The sequence below is a fragment of the Molossus molossus genome, unplaced genomic scaffold, assembly GCF_014108415.1.
Source record: "Molossus molossus isolate mMolMol1 unplaced genomic scaffold, mMolMol1.p scaffold_m16_p_14, whole genome shotgun sequence".
NCBI lineage: Eukaryota > Metazoa > Chordata > Mammalia > Chiroptera > Molossidae > Molossus > Molossus molossus.
In genome coordinates, this window is record NW_023425349.1 from 1,279,644 (window position 1) to 1,300,132 (window position 20,489).

The following is a 20,489-nucleotide window of genomic DNA, read 5'->3' on the forward strand; positions in this document are numbered from 1 at the left end:
GGAACCGAACCCGGGTCTCTCCGGACCGCAGGCGGACGCTCTAACCGCTGAGCCAAACCGGCCAGGGCTAAAAACGTATCTTTTTAGCCCTGGCCAGTTTGGCTCAGCAGTTAGAGCGTTAGCCCGTGGACCAGAGTCCCGGGTTCAATTCCAGTCAAGGGCACGTACCTCAGTTGTGGTTTGGTCCTCGGCCCTGGTCAGGGTTGTTTGGGAGGCAACCAGTCGGAGTGTCTCTCTCACATTAGTGTTTCTCTCTGTATGTATAGCTCTCCCTCTCTGCCTGAAAATAAAATGGAAAAATATCCTCGGGCCCGGCCAGTGTGGCTCAGGGTTGAGCGTCAACCCTGCACCAAGAGCTCACCAGTTCGATGCCTGGTCGGGGCACCTGCCCAGGTTGGGGGCCCATCCCCAGTGAGGGGCGTGCAGGAGGCGGCCAACTGATGTTCTCTCTCATCGATGTTTCTATCTCTCCCTAAAATCATAAAGAAAAAAAATTAAAAGAAAAATATCCTCGAGTGAGGATTTAAAAAGAAAATATACATAAAAATTAAAAAAAGGAAACATTTATTGTGGAAAATTGGCAGAAAAAGCAGACGGTCAGATGGATGAGAAGCAGGAGTTGGTGCCTGTGCCTGGCAGGGGTCACCTGCAGCTCCCTTCGCCCTTCCTGCTTGTATATGAGCATGAGCTCGGAATGACACACGCCGATGCTTGGTCTGTTTCCCTTGGCTGGGGTGTTCCTCCCACTGGTACTGGGGTCCCGGAGCTGCCATGACAAATGACCACAAACTGGGGGCTTAGAACAGTAGCCGTTTACGCTCTCAGCCTGGAGGCCAGGCGTTCAAGATCAGGGTGTCAGCAGGGTTGGTTCTGAGGAGGAGGGAGCCCTGTTCCCGCTGGGTACCAGTTGATAGTGTTTCTGGGTCTTTGGGCGCCTTGGCCTGCAGAAGCCTTCCCCTGACCTCCGCCCCCATCTGCATGCAGTGTTTGCCCGGGGTGCATGTCTGTCCACATTTCCCCTTTTTGTGAGGACATCAGTGACCTCGTTTTAACTAGATTGCTTCTTTAAAGAACATCCCCCACCCCGCATCTCCCAATGCAATCACATTCCAAGATGCTGGGGGCTAGGACTTCAACATATGAATTCGGGGGACACAGTTCAGCTCACACCACCACTGAACCTGACACCACCCAGACGCACGCGGACCACCCCACACCAGCGCACACTGCGCATGCCTCCCTCGTGTTTACAAGAACTCCTCTGGGTGAATTCCCAGACGGGTGAGCCGTCATGAGGCTGCTGACACGCGTCCCCAGAAGTCTGTTTTCCCACACTCCTGCCAAGAATGTGACCACCGCATGCCAGCCTATCGCTACCACGACCTTGTTCCGGTTTGTGTCTTGCGGTAAGTGCGGGGAGGTGCGGTAGGTGTGGTGGAGGTGCGGTAAGTGCGGCGAGGTGCTGTAGGTGCGGGGAGGTGCGTGGGCAGAGCTGTTTCCCTTACAGGCGTATGGGGGTATTTTCTACACACAAGATCTGTGGTGAGCTCACAGGTGCAGAGGGGCCTCGGCCCTTCTCCAGAGCCCTGGTTTGGGGGGCATCCCTTCCAAGAAAACAAGCGGGCAAGCCCCCCGTGTTGTGGAGGAGCCCCTGAAATCCTAGCGGGTGGAATGGAGGTGGGTGGAGGGGAGGAGCTCTGGGCGCCAAACTCCGCAGCATGCCCAGGTCAGCCCTGGGCTCTCCCTGTGGCCTGTGCCCAGGAGCCTGGCTGGTGTGGGGTCTGGGAAGGAGCCATCAGACCTGGCCCCAGGAGGGACCACAGCCTGGGGAGGTGAACTGCAGGGCAGATCCTGCTCTCCGCCACTGGGTGGCACTGAGCTTCTGTGGGCCCCTCCCTTGGGTTGTCCCCTGGAGCTGCCCACCCACTGGTGGACTGGGGGAGGTGTGCCAAGCCACCCTTTAGGGTGGGCAGGTACACACCTGTGGGGTGGCGGGCTCCCAGCCCTCTGGCCTTCCGGCTGAGGGTGTGGGGGGGAGGGGAGCCAACACCTTGGGTCAGGAAGCTACGGCTTCAAAACCCCTCCTGGCTCCTCTTGTTAAAGGTTAAGAGCAAAACAAACCTGCCCTGAGCTGCCTGGGAGGGGCAGGGGCGTGGGGTCAGCTGGGTGGACACCTGAGCCCGGCCTGTCTCCAGAGGGCACACCTGGAATGTGGGCCGGCCCTGGGGAGGGGGGGCTCTGCCTGACAGAGCTCAGTGGGTGGGAGGGGGCATCCCCTCCAAGTGAGCTTACCACTTTAGTGATGCCCTGGTAGGCAGATGGGGAAACTGAGGCTGGGGCCAGCTGTTCCGTCCTCTACCCACCCCCCAGCTTTCTGGGCTCAGGGCCCCAACAGACACCGGGATGTTCACACCATGAGGGCAGTGGGGTTCATGCTGGGGGTGATTTCATCCAGAGCTGCCCTCCCCCAGGCTGATGCCCCTCTCTCCCTGCCTCCCAGTCCGCTGGTCGTGGGCTGTCTCACCACACCAGTACCTTGGGGGCACTCAGGTCCCCATCTTGCTCAGCCTGTGCCAGGTGCCAGCCCCCTCTACTCAGCCCCCAGCATGGTCACACCCTCATGCCCCGACTCAGCCCGCCAGCTGCCAGCCTCATCCGTCCTCTTAGGTGACTCCCAGGGCGGGCCCTGGGCTGGGAGGGCGGGGCCCAGGGAGCCTTAAAGAGCTGACAGTCCCCGCCCATGCCACTGCAGCTCCCACCATGGCTGAGACTGCCAAACTCCAGCTGTTCGTCAAGGTGCCGGGCTGCACTGGGGGGAGGCCTCCGGGAGGGGGTGCTGTTCGGGGCTCCGCTTTCTGGGGCGGGCTGAAGGGTGGATCTCCATGTCAGTGTCTGTGTTCCTTCTCTTGAGGTGGGTGGGCTCAGGCAGCCCTATGGAGGCTAAATAAAAGGGGGTTAGCCTGGGGGAGAGGGCCAGTGAGTTGTCCCCAAAAAGGGTAGGGGTGGCCCTGTCCCAACACCTAGCCTGGGCTCCTGGGCCCAGCCCAGACCTCTTGGAAATAAAACCCCTTAGTGGGGAGGCACCAACCAGGCAGCTTGGGGTGAATGTGGCAGGAGGGGGAGCTGAGCCAGACAGCCCCACTGGTGCCCAGATTTGTGGGGCTCTATATGAAGCTGTCAGGCCTTGGCCCCCTCCCCACTTTTGGGGCACAGGGTGGCTAGGGCTGCAGCCTTGGTGCCCAGTTGGCGTGTGAATCATTCCGAAAACAGCTCACTCGGCCTACTCCACCCTTGAGACCAGCCTGTGGGGCCTGGAGCCCAGGGCCCTGGCCTCTGCCCAGGCCCTTCAGATAAGGGTTGAGGGGTCAGGCCCCAGAGCCAGGGTCCCCCCCCACCTATGCCTGCTCTCATACTCCAGGCTCCCAGCAGCTCTGTGGCTTTCCCCACCGCCAGGGACAAAGTCAAGGGCCCTCACTGGCCACTTGCTGAGGCCATGCCCAACCTAGCCGGAGCCCTGGAATGGCTCCAGTCTCTTGGCAGTGGGAGGCCAGGTCCCACCCTGCCTGGTGGTGGGGTTTCTGGGTCTGCTCCCTGCCCTGACACCCCTCAACTCCACCCACCCCAGGCGAGCGAGGACTGTGAGAGCGTGGGACACTGCCCCTCTTGTCAGAGGCTCTTCATGATCCTGCTACTCAAGGGTGTGCCCTTCACCCTCACGACGGTGGACACTCGCAGGTGAGCCCCTCCACCCCAAGGGACCCCTGGGGGACCTCTGTCCCCTGGGGCTACTACCTCTCCCCCCTCGTGTCCGCAGGTCCCTGGATGTGCTGAAGGACTTTGCCCCTGGCTCACAGCTGCCCATCTTGCTCTATGACGGTGATGCCAAGACGGACACGCTGCAGATCGAGGAGTTTCTGGAGGAGACACTGGGGCCCCCCGAGTGAGAACCCAGCACAGCAGGAGGGCAAAGATGGGGCGCCCAGAAAGGACATGTAGGGCTGGCGGGGGCGGGGTGGTAGTGCAAGGGTCTGACCACAGTCCCTCCCGGCTCTCCTCCATCCCAGATTCCCCAGCCTGGCTCCCCGCTACAGGGAGTCCGCCACTGCGGGAAACGATGTCTTTCACAAGTTCTCCGCGTTCATCAAGAACCCGGTGCCCACGCAGGATGATGGTGAGAAGGGTCAGGGTCGGAAGGCTTGGCGAAGGTGAGGACAGCTGCCTCCCAGGCGAGGTCCTCAGTGAGCCCCCCTGCGCCCCCAGCCCTGTACCAGCAGCTGCTGCGCGCCCTCGCCAAGCTAGACGGCTACCTGCGCACGCCCCTGGAGCACGAACTGGCCCGGGAGCCGCAGCTGCAAGAGTCGCGCCGCCGCTTCCTGGACGGCGAGCAGCTCACACTGGCCGACTGCGGCCTGCTGCCCAAGCTGCACATCGTGGACGTAAGCGCGGGCTGGGCGCGGGCGGGAGGCGGCCCTCCGGGAGGCCCTGACCGAGCTCGCGCCCCTCGCCCGCCCGCCCGCAGACGGTGTGCGCGCACTTCCGCCAGGCGCCCATCCCTGCCGAGCTGCGCGGAGTCCGCCGCTACCTGGACAGCGCGCTCCAGGAGAAGGAGTTCAAGTACACGTGTCCGCACAGCTCCGAGATACTGGCGGCCTACCGGCCGGTCGTACACCCCCGCTAGCGCCCCCCTCCGCTGCCACCTCCGCCCACTCGTCCCATAAAGCCATCTCTGTTCCAGTGAGCGTGTTCGCACATCCCAGGGACCAGAGGGCCTGTGATTTTTGCCACCCCGAAGCCCCCACGTGGGCTGCTCAGTTCCAGATGACAGCTGGGATTGACAGGGGCAGAGGTCGGTGGGCGGGGCACAGCCCATCCTCCCCATTCATTAGGGATGGTGGGAACTGGATTGGGCTCCCAAACCAGTCAGGTCAGGGTGGAGCAGCAGGATGGCCGAGGAGGGTGGGGCGCAGAGCCTACCCTGGGCACCCTAGGGCTCCCTGCCAGTGGGCGGGGTGGCCCACATTCCTCGGCCCCACCCCTGGTGGCAGGCCACTCCCACCATCTTCCGAAGTACCTACTGTGTGCGTGGTATGGGGTACTCGAGGCCATGCTGGGTTGGGGTCTGCAAGAGGTGTGGCCCCATGGGGTGGACAAGTTCCAGCCCTGGGGAGCCCTGGCCCTGCCTTGCACAGCTGGGCAGGTGGGGAGAACCTGGTGGCTTCTGGTTTCTTACTGGAAGGGAAGAGGGGTGACATTATGGGGTGTAGAAGAAAGGGAAGGGCCCCGGGCTGGACCCTGAGCACAGGTGGGAGGGGCAGTGGGTGAGCACCTTTTGAAGCCCGGGTTGATGAGGGACTCTCCAGGACACCGTCTGCACCAGGGATCAAGAACCTGACACACTTGTTTACATCCTGTGGCCCAGCACCCAGATTGTAGGCAGGACTGGGGGGAATGCATGGCCCCTCTCCCCACCCGGCCCCCAAGAGCCAGAGCCTGGCCATGACCTCTGCCTGAGGAAGCCGTTTATTTGATGGGGAAGGGGCTCAAGAAGCAGGTTTGCTCCTGCCAGACAGCAGACGCACAGCGGATGTGGTGGGGTCTCGGGACTGCCCCTCTTCTCCCAGGTAAACGCCACACTTTGTGCTGTGCGGTCAGAGGTCGTCAAAATCTACACCACTGGCTGGCTTCTTACTGGAAGGGAAGAGGGGTGACATTATGTGTGTAGAAGAAAGGGAAGGGCCCCGGGCTGGACCCTGAGCACAGGTGGGAGGGGCAGTGGGTGAGCACCTTTTGAAGCCCGGGTTGATGAGGGACTCTCCAGGACACCGTCTCCTGACCCCAGGTCCGGGGCAGCCTCTCTGAGAATCGGGGTCTAGGGAAAGCAGGATGGGGGGGGGGTTCCTGAATACAGTAGGATCCCAGGACCACAACCCCTACTCCACATAGATAGAGCCTCTCTTTGGAGCTTGAGGCTTGTTCTGGGGAAACTGAGTCACAGGAATGAGCACAGCCCCAACTCCAGTCATAGGTGAGAGGCCTTACCTGGTAAGAACTGCTGAGGCCCTACTCGCCGAGGGCTCTTCCTGGGGCTGGCAGCTCTCTCTTCCACAGCTGGGGGGGAAAGCCAGGAATGGAGGCACAGTCAGAGGGACCCCAGCGAGGCTGCCGTGTGCCCGTCCCCCTGCCCCCGAACCTACCTGCCAGCTGCCGCTCCAAGCTGCACACACGCTCGGCCAGACCCAGGGTCAGTGCCTGTATCCTGGAGGCTGCCTCTGGGCCTGGCACCTTGGAGAGCTCAAACTCCAGAGCAGAGGGCCCCCCAGAAAGGGCCAGGGATGCTCCCACCTCCTGCGGAGTGAAAGTCACAGCTTGCTGCTTGAAGGCGGCCCTGGGGAAGGAGACCGCGGCTGAGTGCTGTGGCCGGACCTATCAGCCCCGTTCCTACCAGCCCAGGGCTCACCTGAACTGGGGAGTGATGTCCTCCGCCGCACTCAGGCCCAACCGAGTTTTCTACAAGGCACGGGGACTGGTCACAATCCGCCCGAGACCCCAGAACGACTGGCGACACCCCAAACCTGCCCGACCTAGAGCCACCCAGGACCCCAAGGCAATCTTAGGATGACAGCTACCGAGCCCCGGAGAGAGTGTCCGGACCCTTCCGGGGAGTCCAGACCACCCCACTCCGGCCCATGGGCGGCCCGCACTGCAGGGAGGGGTGCTGGGGCTGCGAGGCCCGCCAGGAGCCCGGTTACCCACGAGGGCCGCAAGGCTGTCCGGGGAGAAGCGGGTGCTCCAAAGCTCCGCGGCGTCCGTCACGCTGTGGGGGAGGGGCTGTCAGGCGGCGCCGCCCGCAGAGCTGCCCGCGCCCCCCTCGCCCCGGCCCCGCCACTCACTAGAGGCTGAAGCCGCCTGGGCCCCCGGCCCCTTTGGCCTCCTCCTCGCAGTAGCACACGAAGCGCGGGGGCCCGGGGCCCGGCGGCAACGTGCAGAGCGGCACCGAGAGCGGCAGCGGAACCATGGCAGCCGTGCGAGCCCAGGGGCCGGGACGGCGGGCGCGGTGGGCGGGCCTGGGGCGGGCCCGGAAGGCCTTGGCCTGCGCACCGCTGACGCTGCCGGAGCCGGGCAGGCGGAGCTTAGGACGCCGGGCGCCGCTATCTGGGCGGGGCTTAGCCACGGGGCGGGGTTAGGTTATAGGGCGAGACCACGTGGGTGGGCGGAGCTTAGGGCGCAGGCGTGGCTCCTGGATGGCCTGTCTGAGCCCGGGCTGCACGGTGCTGTTGGGGCTCCAGCCCTCACACCCTCCGAGAGGCTTTTGGGGCCTTACTCCCCTGGGTGCCTGCCACCCCCGTGAACCCCTTCTTCGCGGGCAGATCCCTGTCCCGGGCCCGGCCCTGTGCCGCTCCGCCCCGCCCCTTGCTGGTCCCTGCGGCCTCCAAACCCAGTCTCTGGCCCTCGCGGAGATATTTCTGGCGTCGTCTTTAGATACAAACGCAAAGCTTCGTAATGCTGAACAAGTCAGAATACAAAAGTGAATCAAATATGGCAACCAGGGCAAAAAGCTTCCTTCACTCACCCACCCGTGGCTCTCTGTGCTGTGTCCTAGGCCTTGAGCGCACCTTGACCAGCAGGCAAGGCCTCTGAGCGCCTTGTGACATCTGGGCTTGAGAGATCTGAAGGGATGGCCAAATACACAGGTGAAACACGAACCTGAGGCCTTGCTAAGTGCCCTGCGAACTGAAGGGAGAGAAGATGGAGCGCTCAGGATAGGGGCATCCCAGGCAGGGTGCACCTGCGGCAGAGGCTCCACAGTCCTGCCCAAGGCTTTGCAGGAGGGCTGAGGGCAGCGGGGGTTGTGTAGGCTAGGCCAAGGTATCTTTGTATGCCTGCAGCCAAGCCAGCCTCATCTCCCACTTTCTCCTGGCTCACAGCCTTCAGCCCCCCCCCCCCATGAGGCCTGCCTCAGGGCCTTTTCACAAGCCATTGTCTGTCTGGCATGCCCTCTCCCCAGACTCATACACTTCCTTCAGGCCTTTACTCAGAAGTCGTCTTCCCAAAGAGGCCTCCCCTAGTCACTTTATGTAAAATGTCAACACCCTAGTCCCCTAGTCACTTTATGTAAAATGTCAACACCCTGCCCCACAACTCCTGTCCTGTTTTATCTTCTTTTCACCCACACACACCACTATGTAAAATACATTCTGGTTTACTTACTGTGGCAGCAGCCTTTGAGATGGCCCTTAACTATCCCCACCCTTTGTTGACACTTTTGTGGGTCCCTCCCCTGAGTGGGGGCCACATTAAGCAACTTGCTTCTAACCAATAGAATAGGGCAGCGGTGGTGGGCCGGCACTCTTTCTCCTTGAATTGCTCCCATGACATGAGGCAGCCCTGTGGAGACACCCAGGGGACAGAGGACCGTGGCCTGCCAACAAGCATTGAGGGACAGGACGTTCCCAGCTGAGCCTCGGCCGGCAGCTTGATGCCGCCTCAGGGGATGTCTCATGCCAGGGGCCTTGGTTGCCCAGGCCAGACTCCTGACCCCAGAAACTGGGAGGTAACACAGGCTTGTTGTTTGAAGCCACCAAGTTTTGGGTAGTTTGTGTCTCAGGAGCAGGGGACCAAGACACTCACTTATCCTGTTTATTACCCAGTCCTGTCTTATTTGCTCTTGTGTCCTCTTGTGCTCAAACTGGGCCTGGCACATGGCGCTAGATGTCCAATCAGTATGGCGAAGAAACGAACACAGCTGTTGGAGGGTTTGCGCAGGGGTGGGGTGGGCAGAGGCACGCTGACGTGTGTGTGTATGTGTGTGTGTGTGTGTGTGTGTGTGAGGCCCCCGTTGAGTGCCAAGCGGAGAGGGGAGTGAGGCTGCTGGGTCCCTCGGGGCAGAGCTGATGGAGGTGGGCCAGGGGCTCAGAGTGAGATGGAGAGGCGACGCCCTTCCCCAAGACCACTGGCTGGGCCAGGTTTGGAGAAGACGTGGGGGCCCTGTGTGTCCCGGGAACTCGGAGTGCCGCTGGGTGAGGGACGGAGATGGAGAAGGTGCTGTGCACACAGGACTCTGGCGTAGTGGGAGGAGCAGGTTGGGGCGTGCCTGTGCAGTCTCCAGCCCTCAGGAGTGCCTCAGACGTTAAACCGCCCGGGCACAGTGCTTGGGCTCGGGGAAATGTCTCCAGGCAGAAAGTAGCAGGCTGACCGTGCCCCCAAAGGGTGTTGGGTCCCCATCCCTGAACTGTGCATGTTAGCTTGTCTGGACTAGGGGTCCCTGCAGATGCAGTTAAGTTACAGATCTTGAGATGGGGAGATGCTCCTGTATCTGAAGGGCCCTGAATGCTGTCACAAGAGGCAGAAGGAAATTTCACAAAGAGGAGGAGCAGCCATGTAGCCACTGGAGGCAGAGGCTGGAGTGAGGCAGCTGCCAGCCCCAGGTGGTGGCAGCCCCCAGAAGATGAAACAGGCAAGGCAGGGTTGCCACCAGAGCCTGCGGAGGGGGCATGGCCCTGCTGACACCTGATTTCAGCCCAGGGAAACCGATCTTGGACTTCCGGCCTCAACACTGTAAGAGAATAAACGTACGTTGGAAGCCACCAAGCTTGGATCCGTTTCCTACGGCAGCCACAGGAAACTCATACGAGGCCTGAAACAAAAACTGGTTCCAAAACATGGTGAGGAAACTGCAAAATCAAAGTGAAAAAAATTACACAAATGTCTAGAAAATGTAACAAAACCGGTCTCCGACACCTCGGGTCTTCTGCAAGGGACACTCCTATTCCGTGTGGGCTGCAGGTACCTGTTGCTCAGGGCACGAGGTAGGTGGGCCTGAAAGGCGGGCCGGGAGAGGGTCTAAGACGGCCTGCAGGCCGCCTGAGCACCTGGTCAGTGTGTGAGGGAGGAAGGGAGAAAGGGCACTGAGCAATGCAAGCTGAGCAACAGAGAGGGCACAGGGAGCAGCTAGCCAGGTCAGAGGGCAGCCGGGGCTTGGGGTCCCAGAGGTCCAAGGAAATACCACTCAGGGTGGTATTTGGGCAAAAGATTTCAGAGGAGTGGAGCGAGCCAGCCAAGCAGAGAACTGGGAGATCATTCCAGGCAGGGGCAGCCTGTGCAAAGGCCCTGAGGTAGGCATGAGGCTGGAATGCTTAGGGACATGAGGAGATGAATAGGGCTGGAGTGAAGGGGGATAGGCAGTGGGGTTAGAGGAGGGTCGACCAGGGAGGCCCTTGTTGGCCACCTAAGGACTTTGGACTTACCTCTCAGTGAGGTAGCACCCCTGGGGGGCATTGTGAGCAGAGGCAGCATGAGCGGACAGACCTGCCGGGTGAAGAACTGGTCGAGGGCTGCTTCCATGATGCGGAGCAGAGTGATCCGCATGTGTGAAAGGGCTGCCCCACTCCAGAAGGGAGCCCCCCTCTGAGGCGAGGGTGTCCATGAGGTCATGGAGGGCAACTTGCATCTCCCTACTCCAGATTCTTCTCAGGGGACTGGAGAGGGAACAGTTACCAGGAGAAAACAGGGGACCAGAGCCCTGTGGGGGCTGGGAGCCAAATGCAAGCCCTTGTTCGCCAGTCTCCGGAGCGCTGGCCTCCCCAACTCTTGGTCTTGAAGTCCTGCTGTTGCCTCATGATTCCTTCTGCCCCTTCTTCTCTTGGTCCACGTGGAAACTGAATGGCAACCGATAGATCGATCAATGGATCCATCAACTGATTTCTCACTGCAGCTCAGATGGTATCTCTCAGCAGACACCTCACAGAAGGGAGTAGATGGTGCCGCGGCCACGTGGGTAGCTCCCAGCTCCCAGCTCGGGGCAGGGCTGGCTGCCGGGTTCCCACACCCCCTCCCTCCCCAGGGCTGCCGTTCCAGACTGGTGTCAGAGGCAAAGTATAAGGAGCCATCGTCACCCAGATAGAGCAACGATCAACATTTTGTTTTCTTTATTGATTGTTTTAGAAAAAGAGGAAGTGAGAGGGAGAAAGATATAGAAACATCGATGAGTGAGAACATCGATGGGCTGCCTCCTGCATGCCCCCTACTGGGGATCCACATCAGCCGGGCTCCACATTTTGCCTATTTGCATCTGGTGTTATTTTTTTTCTGAACTATTTACAGATGGCTGTCCTAGAAAAACCACACCAGTCAGTTATTTTAGCAGCAGAAATGGGTTTATTTGGGAGCAGCAAAGAACTGTAATTTGAAACATGCAAGCTAAGGAAAAACCGTGGGCCAGTCCGGGGACATAAAGAGGGACCTTCTCGGAGGGGAGGCAAGGGGGCGCCGGAGGGGCGGGGATAGAGGCCGTTGGGGGTGGGGTGAGGGCGGGGGCAGGGACAGAGGCTGTCGGAGGGGCGGGGACAGAGGCCGTCGGAGGGGCGGGGATAGAGGCCGTTGGGGGGCGGGGCTGGGGCGGGGACAGAGGCTGTCGGAGGGGCGGGGACAGAGGCCGTCGGGGGGGCGGGGACAGAGGCTGTCGGAGGGGCGGGGACAGAGGCTGTCGGAGGGCGGGGCTGGGGCGGGGACAGAGGCTGTCGGAGGGGCGGGGACAGAGGCCGTCGGGGGGGCGGGGATAGAGGCTGTCAGGAGGGGCGGGGACAGAGGCTGTCGGAGGGCGGGGGCTGGGGCGGGGGGGACAGAGGATGTCGGGGGGCGGGGACAGAGGCCGTCGGGGGGCGGGGACAGAGGCCGTCGGGGGCGGGGACAGAGGCCGTCGGGGGGCGGGGACAGAGGATGTCGGGGGTAGGCAGGGGCGGGGACAGAGGCTGTCGAGGAGGCTGGGATCGGGACTTTTCATTGGCTGGGCTGTGAGCGTCTCATTGGCTGAGCCCGGTGGGAGAAAACCGTCCCGGGGCAGTAACGCCGAAAACCTCTGTTGGAGGCGCAGGTGTCCCTCCCGGTCGGGTGACTGCGGCTGAGCGCGAGGGGTGAGAACTCCCCCTGCAGGCTCTTCCCCGCTGCAGTCGGGGTTGAGGTTTATTCATTTCCACAAGCGCTTCGGCCGTTTGCCCCGCAAATTCTTCAGATCACATCTAAAGAACAGCGAGGTTGCCCAGACGGAGCACAAGGGCAGGACGGAGCTCTGTGCCCCTCTCCTCCCCTCCCCCCGTGCTGGGCAGGGGTCCGGGCGCAGAGTCCCCACAGCCCGCACGTTGCCGGGGTGGGTGGTCAGGGGAGCAGTGGGGGCGTGGAAGGGGCTCCTGGGCACAGAAGCGCCAGAGACAGCCCCCCTCCTGGCACTGGTTCCGGAGGACCCAAGGGCTGAGCCAGCCGCTGCACCCTCGGAGCCCGGCACACACTTGGCGTGGAGTCCTGTCCAGTGGGCACTGTGCCCTCCAGTCAGCTGCATGCAGGTCTGGGGGCCAGGGCACTGCCCTAGTCCCAGTGCCCCTGGTCTGCGGAGGTCCAGGGGCTCCAGGGAAGCCCCTGCGACCCTCTGCCCCTCCGTTTGGAGGAGGCTGCCCCAAGTGGAGCGGAGCCCCAGCCCCTCCTATGCCCACCACCCAGAGGGGCTGGCAGAGCAGGGCCTTGCCCAGCAAGGGGTCCTGCCCAGGGCCCTGGAACTGACCATGGCTGCAGGTCCTTCTCTGGGTGGGTCCTGGGCCACCCCTACTCCTGGCCACCTGGCCTCTCTGCCTCATGCCCTAGCCCCCCACAAGAAACACAAGACCTGCTGTCATTTGGACGTTATTTATTGTACTGGGGGTGGTGGCGGAGAGAAGCAGTCAGCACTCCTGGTTGCACCCCTCACTGCAAACAGGGGAGGGAGGGGTGGCAAGAACGGAGGGGTGAGGGGGGTCCAGATCCCCTCTGCCACAGACAGGAGGGTCTCAAGGAGACGCTGACTCCTGCCTGGGGGTCAGAACTAACTGGATGTGCAGGTGGCTGCCACCTCAGCCAGGCCTGGAGCATGCGGTGGGGTGGGGGTGGGTGGTGTCAGGAGCACCCCCTTGGGCAGGTGAAGTGCCAAGGGGTCACTGAGACCACGGGCATCTTCATGTTGTCCTTGGAGTCCAGGAAGCCTGGGTCACTGGATGGCCCCCAGCCACGTACCGGGTGCCCCGGAACTGTAGGGAGGGTGCAGGGAGAGACGCAGGCAGCCCCCGTGCCCAAGTCCACCCTGACCCAGCGTGAGGACAGCTGTGAGCTGTCCCCACTTGAGGCACAACTTAGAGGCCAGCTGAGGGGCCTGCTGCCCTCCCCGCTCACCCACCCCCAATGGAATGAGGCAGGAGCGTGGGGTCTCTCCCTTCCCCATACACGCTGAGCCTGGATCAGAGCGTGGTCAGGGGTGGGCTGCCCCTGGCCCTCCAACTGTTCTGGTCACAAGGAAGCCAGGCAGCTGGGACCTAGATGGAGAAGCAGTGGGGAGAGGGCGTCCCTGAGGAGGGGGTGCCTGGGCCACCTGGCTGGATGGGGCCCTGGGCCTGGCCGGGGACCCTGAGCCGGGCAAGAACGGAGCTGACCGGCAGTGTCTGCAGCCCTGTGGAGGATGGTCCTGGGGGTGCACAGGCGCCCAGGGGCAGGGCCTTTATGCCCACAAGATGCCTGGGGAGCTCACCTGCCACCTGGCTCAAGGTCAGGGTGCCCTGCAGCGAGCACCCTGGCCCATCTCCAGTGTCTCCTCTGGGGGGGTGGCCAGACGCTCCGCAGCAGGGGAAGGGTAGTCTTGGCAGGCCCTCTGGGATATTGGTGCCCAGCCTTCAGCTCAGGCATAGCCCCTGGATCCCCTCCTCCGAGAAGCCCTCCCGGAAGCTCACCCTCACCTCCGAGCCTCACAACCCCTCTGCAGGGCCCGGCCTGGTGGGAGCTGAGTGGACTGCACAGGGCGAGCAAGGGGCCCGGACAGGGCCTGAACATGGCCCCCAGCGGGAACCCAGGGCGGAGAACAAGAGGCAGGGCGGGTGGGAGACCACACTCCTGCAGGCGTTGGATTTGGTGCCAGGAGCCTGGCAGATGAGCAGGGCAGGGTGCTCTTGAGACCCAGGCCAGAGGCCAAGTGTCCTCGGGTACTCGGGTAGCCGGAGGGGATGGAGGGTGGCCCGTCCAGCCCACTTGGTCAATCTGTCCCGGGAAAAGGGGGCAGACACCAGCCACCTTCCTCCTGGTCCCTGGAAAACCCGACCCCCGCCCAGCCCCAGTGTGCTAATCCCACGCCTTCCGAGCTGCCTGGACCCCAAGCTGCCCTGACCTTGGGCCTTGCCTGGCAGGGAAGGGCAGGCTGCTGCTGGGGGCACGTCCCCTAGCTGTCCTGCCTTCTGACCGGCCACCTCCCCTGCCCCACCTGTGCCCCAGGAGGCCCTGAGGAACAGAGAGGGGCGGGGGGACAGGGTCCGGAGCCAGTGGGGGTGCTCAGGAGCCCAGAGAGCAGGTGGGGCAGGCCCCGGGGCAGCGCAGACGGCGGACTGCAGGACAGACAGACAGACAGCAGTCAGGCTGCTGACTTGCTTCTGGACTTTATTCTCAGAGGCAGCATAAAGCTCGGGGGCGGAGTGGTGGCCAGGGGGCCAGGGCTGGGTCTCGGGGTCTCGGAGGAGAGCGGAGCAGGGCAGCATGGCCAGGTCCTGAGGGCTGGGGTCACCTGCTGAGAGAGCGGACCGCAGTGGCGCAGGCAAAGGGCCCCTCGCTGCCCCGGGGTGTGCAGACTGCCCAGGGTCCAGGCAGCAGGGGAGTGGACGCCCCTAGGGCCTCATCCCATGACATTTCTCAGCAAAGGGCACCGGCTCCTCTGCCCTCCTCACCCGATCCTGTCCCAGCCTCAGTGCACCCCGGTGCAGCTCCCTCCCCCTTGGGCGCCCTCTGCCCGGGACCTCCCCTGCATGGGGGGTGGGAGGCCAGCCCGCAGCCCACTCACCTACTGGTGCCCCTCCACGCACTTATCTGCCAAGAAAGAATCGGAGGGAGGAGGGGCAGTCAGTGTCCTGGGCCAGGGCCACCTCCCCCACCTGGGCTACCTAGGGAGTTGGTTGACCCCCAAAACTGCTCCTCTGTCTCTCCCACCCCTCTCCCAGACCCTGCACCTACAGACAGAGGGGTTCTGTCCCCACGTGTCACAGAGCAGGCTGCCTGACCCTCCAAAGCCAATGGGCCCTGAGGCCTTGGGGAGCCGCGTCTGAGCCCCAATGTGCTGTACCCCGCCTGCCCCCACACAGTGCCTGTCCCCACACAGGTTGTTTGTAGTGCCTGCCCCCCACTAGGCCGGGGACACCTGTACCTTGGGGGCTGACCCAGGACCTGGCACATACTTTGGGTGCTTGGTGAATGTGGGGAGGGGGGGTTTCTAGCCCCACCCCCCCAACTCCGGGGCTACAGGCCAAGGTCATGCGGGGAGTACAGCCCACCCCCACTCCAGAGGCCACGAGGCAGCTCCGTGGGCAGTCTGGTCAGATGAGCTCAGACCTCAGCTGCCCCTGAATCAGGAGGCTGCGTATCTGCCTCGAATCTGATCTTAATCCCAGCATCAGACCAGGGCCCTCACCGGTCTGGGGCAGGAACACAATGGTGTCCTCTGTGAACCCCTGGGCCTCGGCGAAGGTCGTGAACTTCTCCTTCACATCAGCCTTCGGGGTCTGGGTCCGACCTGGGCAGGAAGGCAACGGGTGCTGTCTGCTCTGCCCCACTCAGGGAGCCCCCCCAGGCCAGGCTGGGTCCCTGGGAGGGCGGGTGCGTACTGTAGAGAGTGGCCAAGTGGAAGTCGTGGTCCCGGGTGCCCGAGGTGTAGAGCAGAGCGTAGTCTTCGTAATCCGTCTCCACCACCCGCACCTCCTGCGTGCTGCCCAAGTCTGGGAACCCACGAGAGGACCCCGGTGGGTGAGCCGCCCCCAGACCTCTGGCCTTGGGAGGGGGCCTCGACGCTCCGCCTCTGGCTGGCTGCCTTCCCGCTCCTCCCCAGCCCGGGCAGGTGGCCAGCCCCCTGCTCCCAGCCTGCACAGCCTGTGAGCTCTGCGGGTGGGGCCTGTGCTCCCAAAACAGGAGTCCTGGGGGCCAGCAAACTGGGCTCAGGAAATGGGGCGATCATGGTGTAGCTGCCAACCCTTTGGCTGGCCAGGGAGAGGGAAGATTTCCCAGCCGGGAAGCCATCTTTAGTGGCCCCCACGGCAGGGGTGGTCCTGTGTGTCCTGCCTGGCCAGCAGGGAGGAGGCAACTAAGGTGTGGAAAATTCCACGCAGGGGCAGGGAGGGGCCTCCCAGGTCCCCTGCACATGAGCAGATCCAGGCCGCGCACTGGACTTGCTGACGCCGGTGGAGAGGCCCTCACCCTGCTCATGCTAGGGGTTCACCCAGAGTCACCCACAGCCGTGTGCCGGGGGGCCACTCACGGAGACTGGTGTAGCTGTAGCAGCCTGGGGGGCCCGCTGGCCACAGCAGCAGACTGCGCGTCTCACACTGGTCTTTCCTATGGGCAGGTCACCTTGGGTCAGGATCAAGTCCGGGGTACCCCTGACCACAACCACGGGGGGGGGGGGTGCTCTCAGCCCCGGAAGGCCGCCCGCTGTCCCACCTGAGGAAGGTGGTGGTGAGGTTGAGCCCGCCGCCGCTCCCGGTCGGGGCTATCACCGAAGTGCACATGGTCAGAGCCGCCTTCTTCTCCCGGAACCAGCTCGAGTTGGAGGCGAGGCCCGAGGTGAACCAGCGCCCCAGGAACTGCGGGAAACGGCCCCTGCCCAGTCGGCCAGGACCCTCTCCGGGCAACAGGGGTGGACCCCCTGCCCCTCGCGCCTGTCTCCAGTCTGCCCCCGCCCTGCCGCCCCTCCCCGGGGCAGGTCCGTCCCGCCTCCTCCGCCCAGCCCGTCGGGGGGAGCGTGGACCGGGCAGCTGAGGGCACCGGGCCGTTCCTGCAGGGGGTGGGGCGGCTCAGCCTCCAGGCGTCTGCGCCGCTCGTGGGAAGGGGCGCAGGGCTGGGCGGGAGGACCAGCACCGCCGCGTCCCCGCGTCCCGAGCGTGCGCGCCGCCGGCTGTGTGTGCGGGGCCGTGCGCCACCCCGTGCGCCCCCTCCATCAGCCTGCTTGCGCCGGCTGTGTCCCAGGATTCGTCCTGAGACCCAGGTGTGGGACGTGTGCTTGTTTCCTCTAAGTCGTGAGCTCAGGGGAGTGACCCTTTGGGTGGCGCAGGCACGCCGTGGCCCCATGCCCGCGTGTGCCACGTGCGTCTGTCACAGGTGCATCCCTGCGGGTCAGCGATACCCACCTCCTCCTCCTCGGCTGGGGAACTACCGGCCTGGCCTGTGCAGGTCAGCCTCCTCCTCCTGCTCAGCTCCCTCCTCCCAGGGAGACAACGCCAGGCCAGGGAGCACCCCTGTCCCCTGACTGAGCCCTGTCCCGCCCTGGGGTCCGGGCAGGGGAGCACCTCACCTTGTCCTGTTGGAAGTTGGGCTGCAGGGAGACCTGGGCCTCAGCCGCGGGCTGCAGGACCCCCAGGACCCCTGGCAGGACCAGCCCCATCCACAGTGTGTACAGAGCTGCCATTGTCCTGGAGCCGGGCAGGCGTCCGCGGCCTGGTGCCAGCAGCGTGGACAGCGTGAGGAGGCGGCAGGACTAGCGGGAACCACTGGGGAGACCCCTATTTATGGGCCCGGCTTGGCCTCCACCCAGGGCCCAAGGACAGCCCACTGGAGGCTCGTGATGCCAGAGTGGGGAGGGTACGGGCACAAGCCCTGCTGCAGCCTCACCCCCACAGGGCGACTTATGTAAGAGGCTCTAATCAGGACAGGCCGGGCCCTGCCAAAGGGGCTGAGGCCGCTCATGGCTGGTCCCTTTCCAGAGCCAGAATCCACCCAGCGGCCCAGATGGGAGCAGGGGACATAGCCTTGGCACTGCCCTGCCTCTGGGGCCTCGTCGCTTCCCACCTGGGGCTGGGCCCCCCGGTAAGCCCAACCATCATTCTCTCTCCAAGCCTGGTGACCCCGGGAGGGGACTCCAGGCCCCCGCTGCACTGCATGAGTTAGGTCCTGAGAGGCCCAGCGAGCTGGGTGACCAGCAACCCGAGCTAAGGTACAGAGCAGACCTGCTGGGGGCCGAGCCTGAGTGCCATGCCTGCGGGCACAGCTCCCCCAGTGCGTCCGCTGGGGCTCGGCTGGGGGCCCAGACACCCTTCTCAGCCTAGGGCCACTCTGGCCCCTCCCCCTCGAGTGTAGCAGCCGCAGTGTCCTGTCCAGGAGTCTGGGCCAGCAGCACCCCAGGGGACTCAGGCTGGTCCCGTTACCTGGGGCCCCGAGGCCAGGACCACTCACAGCTGCGGTGTCTCCCCAGCCCGGGGCCTGAGGGCAGCTGCCCACCTTACAGAGAGGGCTGCCCCATCCAGAGGCCTCCTGGGTGGTGACCGCCTGTGAGGCCCGAGGTCCTGGGACTGCCCCCTGTTCTCCGATCCTGCCTGAGGCGACTCCGGTGGGGGCCTTAGCAGGGCTGAGTGAGGTCGACGGCTCTAACCGGTGTTGGACGCGCTGGGTGCGGGCGCCCGGGCGAGGGGCAGCCTGCGCTCTGACCCTGGGGTGGGGAGTGAGGCTGGGGAAGGGGTGCCGGTGTGCGGTGAGGACACCGGAGCTGCGGCTGTGGCTGGTCATCCCCAAACACAGGCCCAGACCACTGGGGGGGGTCAGGCTCCTGCCCCAGGCCTGGCACCTTCTGCCCGGAAGCTGGATTCTTGGCAGCCCTGGCTCTGGCCTTGGCATGGCCCCGAGGCTGGCTGGAAGTGGTCAGGGGGAGGCGTGGGGTCAGGACATCTCCCTGAATGGGACCAGCATGGGCACTGGCACATACCTAGTGGGGGCGGGGGGTGGGCACCAGGCCCACAGGGGCCTGTGATGTTGGGGCGCCTTCACCTCAGCCCACGTGGGCTTCCTGGCCCTGGCTGGGACCCTGCTGCAGCTTGGTTGGGCACCCGGCTCAGCCACAGAGGAGCCAGGGCACAATTTGGGGGCTCAGGAAGTGGGTGCCCAGGCAGCTGCCCCCTGAGAGTCTTATTTATGGGTGTACCCGATGCCAGCACCGCCCCCAGCCGGTGATTCATCTCTTGCCAGGTCCCGGTAGGGTTGGGATGTTGAGGTGGCTCCTGCTGAGACACCGGTAGGATTCCTGCCCCTTTCTCCCCCACCCCTGGGGCTGTGCGAGATGCAGGCCCAGGGGAGAGGTGGGCACCCCCAGAGCCCCTGGCTCATCGGCAGGCACCGGGACTCTGCACTTGGTGCCCTGTGCTCCACTCTGGCCTAAGCCCTGTGGATGGTCAGCGGTCCGAGCCGAGCAACCTCCGCCGTCCAGGGGCTCCCGCTCAGCCCATCTCAGGGGGGGGGGATGTGCTGGACATTGGGGGTGTCATGGCCCCTCCTGCACCCTCAGAAAGCAGAGATGCTGGGTCCTGGTGCTACTTCCTGGTCTCACAGGCTCAGGGCGAGCTGAGGACGGACGGGCCCAGCCCGGGAGGGCAGGGTGCCGGCCCTGAGCCTGAGTCCGATGCTGGCCTCTGAGGAGCCCACGTGAGGCCCGGTGGAGAGAGAACCCCACGAGGCTGACCGGGAGTACCCCCTCGGGGCAGCCCGACCGGGCCTGTGAGCTGAGCTCAGCGGCCACGCGGAGCTGAGGCTGCGGTTTCCTGGGACGCATCGGCGGGGGCTGGGCGGGAAGGCCTTCCGTCGGCCTGCTGCTGGGCACTGGGATGCAAAGTTGGCCCCCAGGCCTTCCCCTGCGTCTGGCAGGCAACGGGGAGACCAGCCCAGGCCCAGGCCGCTGCCTGAGCTCAGCCTGGGGGTGGGGCGGAAGTGACAGGTCCCAGGCCCGGTGCAGTGTCCTGCAGGGATGGTGTGCCACCCAGGGCCTGAGGCTGTCTCTATGCCTGGTGGCCTCTTGCTGACCTGTGGAGTGTCTGCTGGCCTTGGGTGGGACACATAGCTCCCCCTAGCCTCAGGAAGTGGCTTTGAGGGACCCTGAGCAGACCACAGGACCCCACCCCACCCCGAGATGCTCCTCCATGGGAGGTGTTGGTGAGACTGGCTGATGAATCCCCAAAGGATTTTAAGTTGGGAAGGGGTTGTGGAGACGCTGCTAGAATATTCTTCAAAATCCCTGAAGGCCTGTCCCCTCCCCAACTTCCAGGGCTGTGCCAGGTGGACAAATGACCATCGCCAGGTGTCGGCGGAGGCCACCCTGACGCGGGGGAGGCAGTGTAGACATGCCCGAGGCGGGGTGCGAGGGCTGCAGCATGAGAACCTCAGGCTGGTGGAGGGGGGCAGCCCGCTCAGGCCCCCTAACTGCAAGAAGCTCTCCCCACCCCCACCCCCAGGAGAGCCCCTCTGTGATTTAAGGAGACAGCCCTGACTCGGGTGCCCAGCATCACGGCCTCTGGGACAGATGGCTCCCAGAGCGTCCAGACCGACCATGGGTGGTCGGGGCTAAAGCATGTCGCCACCTGTGTGAGGGCTGGGTGGGCCCCAGGCAGGCTGCGCTGCGTGGGCGGGGCTTGCTTGCCCAGGCCCCGTGGGGTCTCCTGGCCTCCATGCCAGGCTGTCAGGCTGGCCCA

At 64.0% G+C, this 20,489-nt stretch overlaps 3 protein-coding genes across 5 annotated transcripts; 1 reads left to right on the top strand and 2 right to left on the bottom strand.

Annotated features, from left to right (window-relative positions):
- The first annotated feature begins 1,285 nt into the window (after positions 1-1,285).
- On the top strand, positions 1,286-4,734 carry CLIC3 (chloride intracellular channel 3). 2 transcript variants are annotated; one of them, XM_036260743.1, is made up of 6 exons: positions 1,286-1,406; positions 3,626-3,735; positions 3,815-3,940; positions 4,065-4,171; positions 4,261-4,436; positions 4,520-4,734. In XM_036260743.1, exons 2-6 carry the CDS (start codon positions 3,680-3,682, stop codon positions 4,676-4,678), a joined length of 624 nt encoding a protein of 207 aa, XP_036116636.1. In that variant the 5' UTR covers positions 1,286-1,406; positions 3,626-3,679; the 3' UTR covers positions 4,679-4,734. The 2 variants fall into 2 exon arrangements, with proteins under 2 accessions (XP_036116636.1, XP_036116635.1); XM_036260742.1 differs by lacking the exon at positions 1,286-1,406 and adding an exon at positions 2,759-2,796.
- Positions 4,735-5,394: 660 nt separating this feature from the next.
- Positions 5,395-7,039, bottom strand: PAXX (PAXX non-homologous end joining factor). Its single transcript, XM_036260744.1, has 7 exons — positions 6,891-7,039; positions 6,754-6,814; positions 6,458-6,507; positions 6,195-6,385; positions 6,040-6,108; positions 5,785-5,869; positions 5,395-5,688 (listed from the first exon to the last, which is right to left on the bottom strand). The coding sequence occupies exons 1-7, from the start codon at positions 7,013-7,015 to the stop codon at positions 5,649-5,651; spliced, it is 621 nt and encodes a 206-aa protein (XP_036116637.1). The 5' UTR covers positions 7,016-7,039; the 3' UTR covers positions 5,395-5,648.
- A 7,380-nt stretch (positions 7,040-14,419) lies between these two features.
- Positions 14,420-17,531, bottom strand: PTGDS (prostaglandin D2 synthase). 2 transcript variants are annotated; one of them, XM_036262114.1, is made up of 7 exons: positions 17,333-17,531; positions 16,483-16,625; positions 16,301-16,377; positions 15,654-15,764; positions 15,461-15,562; positions 14,837-14,862; positions 14,420-14,563 (listed from the first exon to the last, which is right to left on the bottom strand). In XM_036262114.1, exons 1-6 carry the CDS (start codon positions 17,444-17,446, stop codon positions 14,837-14,839), a joined length of 573 nt encoding a protein of 190 aa, XP_036118007.1. In that variant the 5' UTR covers positions 17,447-17,531; the 3' UTR covers positions 14,420-14,563. The 2 variants fall into 2 exon arrangements, with proteins under 2 accessions (XP_036118007.1, XP_036118006.1); XM_036262113.1 differs by having other exon boundaries at positions 14,420-14,566.
- Positions 17,532-20,489: the final 2,958 nt, after the last annotated feature.

Bases quoted from the DNA above. Each gene is read 5' to 3' on its own strand.
- CLIC3 (XM_036260742.1), top strand. From the start codon at position 2,761: ATGGCTGAGACTGCCAAACTCCAGCTGTTCGTCAAG. The intron at 3,941-4,064 runs GTGAGAACCCAG...CCTCCATCCCAG, and splicing joins GAGACACTGGGGCCCCCCGA to ATTCCCCAGCCTGGCTCCCC. The intron at 4,437-4,519 runs GTAAGCGCGGGC...GCCCGCCCGCAG, and splicing joins CCAAGCTGCACATCGTGGAC to ACGGTGTGCGCGCACTTCCG.
- PAXX (XM_036260744.1), bottom strand. From the start codon at position 7,015: ATGGTTCCGCTGCCGCTCTCGGTGCCGCTCTGCACGTTGCCGCCGGGC. The intron at 6,109-6,194 runs GTAGGTTCGGGG...TTTCCCCCCCAG, and splicing joins CTTGGAGCGGCAGCTGGCAG to CTGTGGAAGAGAGAGCTGCC. The intron at 5,870-6,039 runs GTAAGGCCTCTC...TGCTTTCCCTAG, and splicing joins GCCTCAGCAGTTCTTACCAG to ACCCCGATTCTCAGAGAGGC.
- PTGDS (XM_036262114.1), bottom strand. From the start codon at position 17,446: ATGGCAGCTCTGTACACACTGTGGATGGGGCTGGTCCTGCCAGGGGTC. The intron at 16,378-16,482 runs GTGGGACAGCGG...ACCTGCCCATAG, and splicing joins CTCACCACCACCTTCCTCAG to GAAAGACCAGTGTGAGACGC. The intron at 15,563-15,653 runs GTACGCACCCGC...CTTCCTGCCCAG, and splicing joins CCACTTGGCCACTCTCTACA to GTCGGACCCAGACCCCGAAG.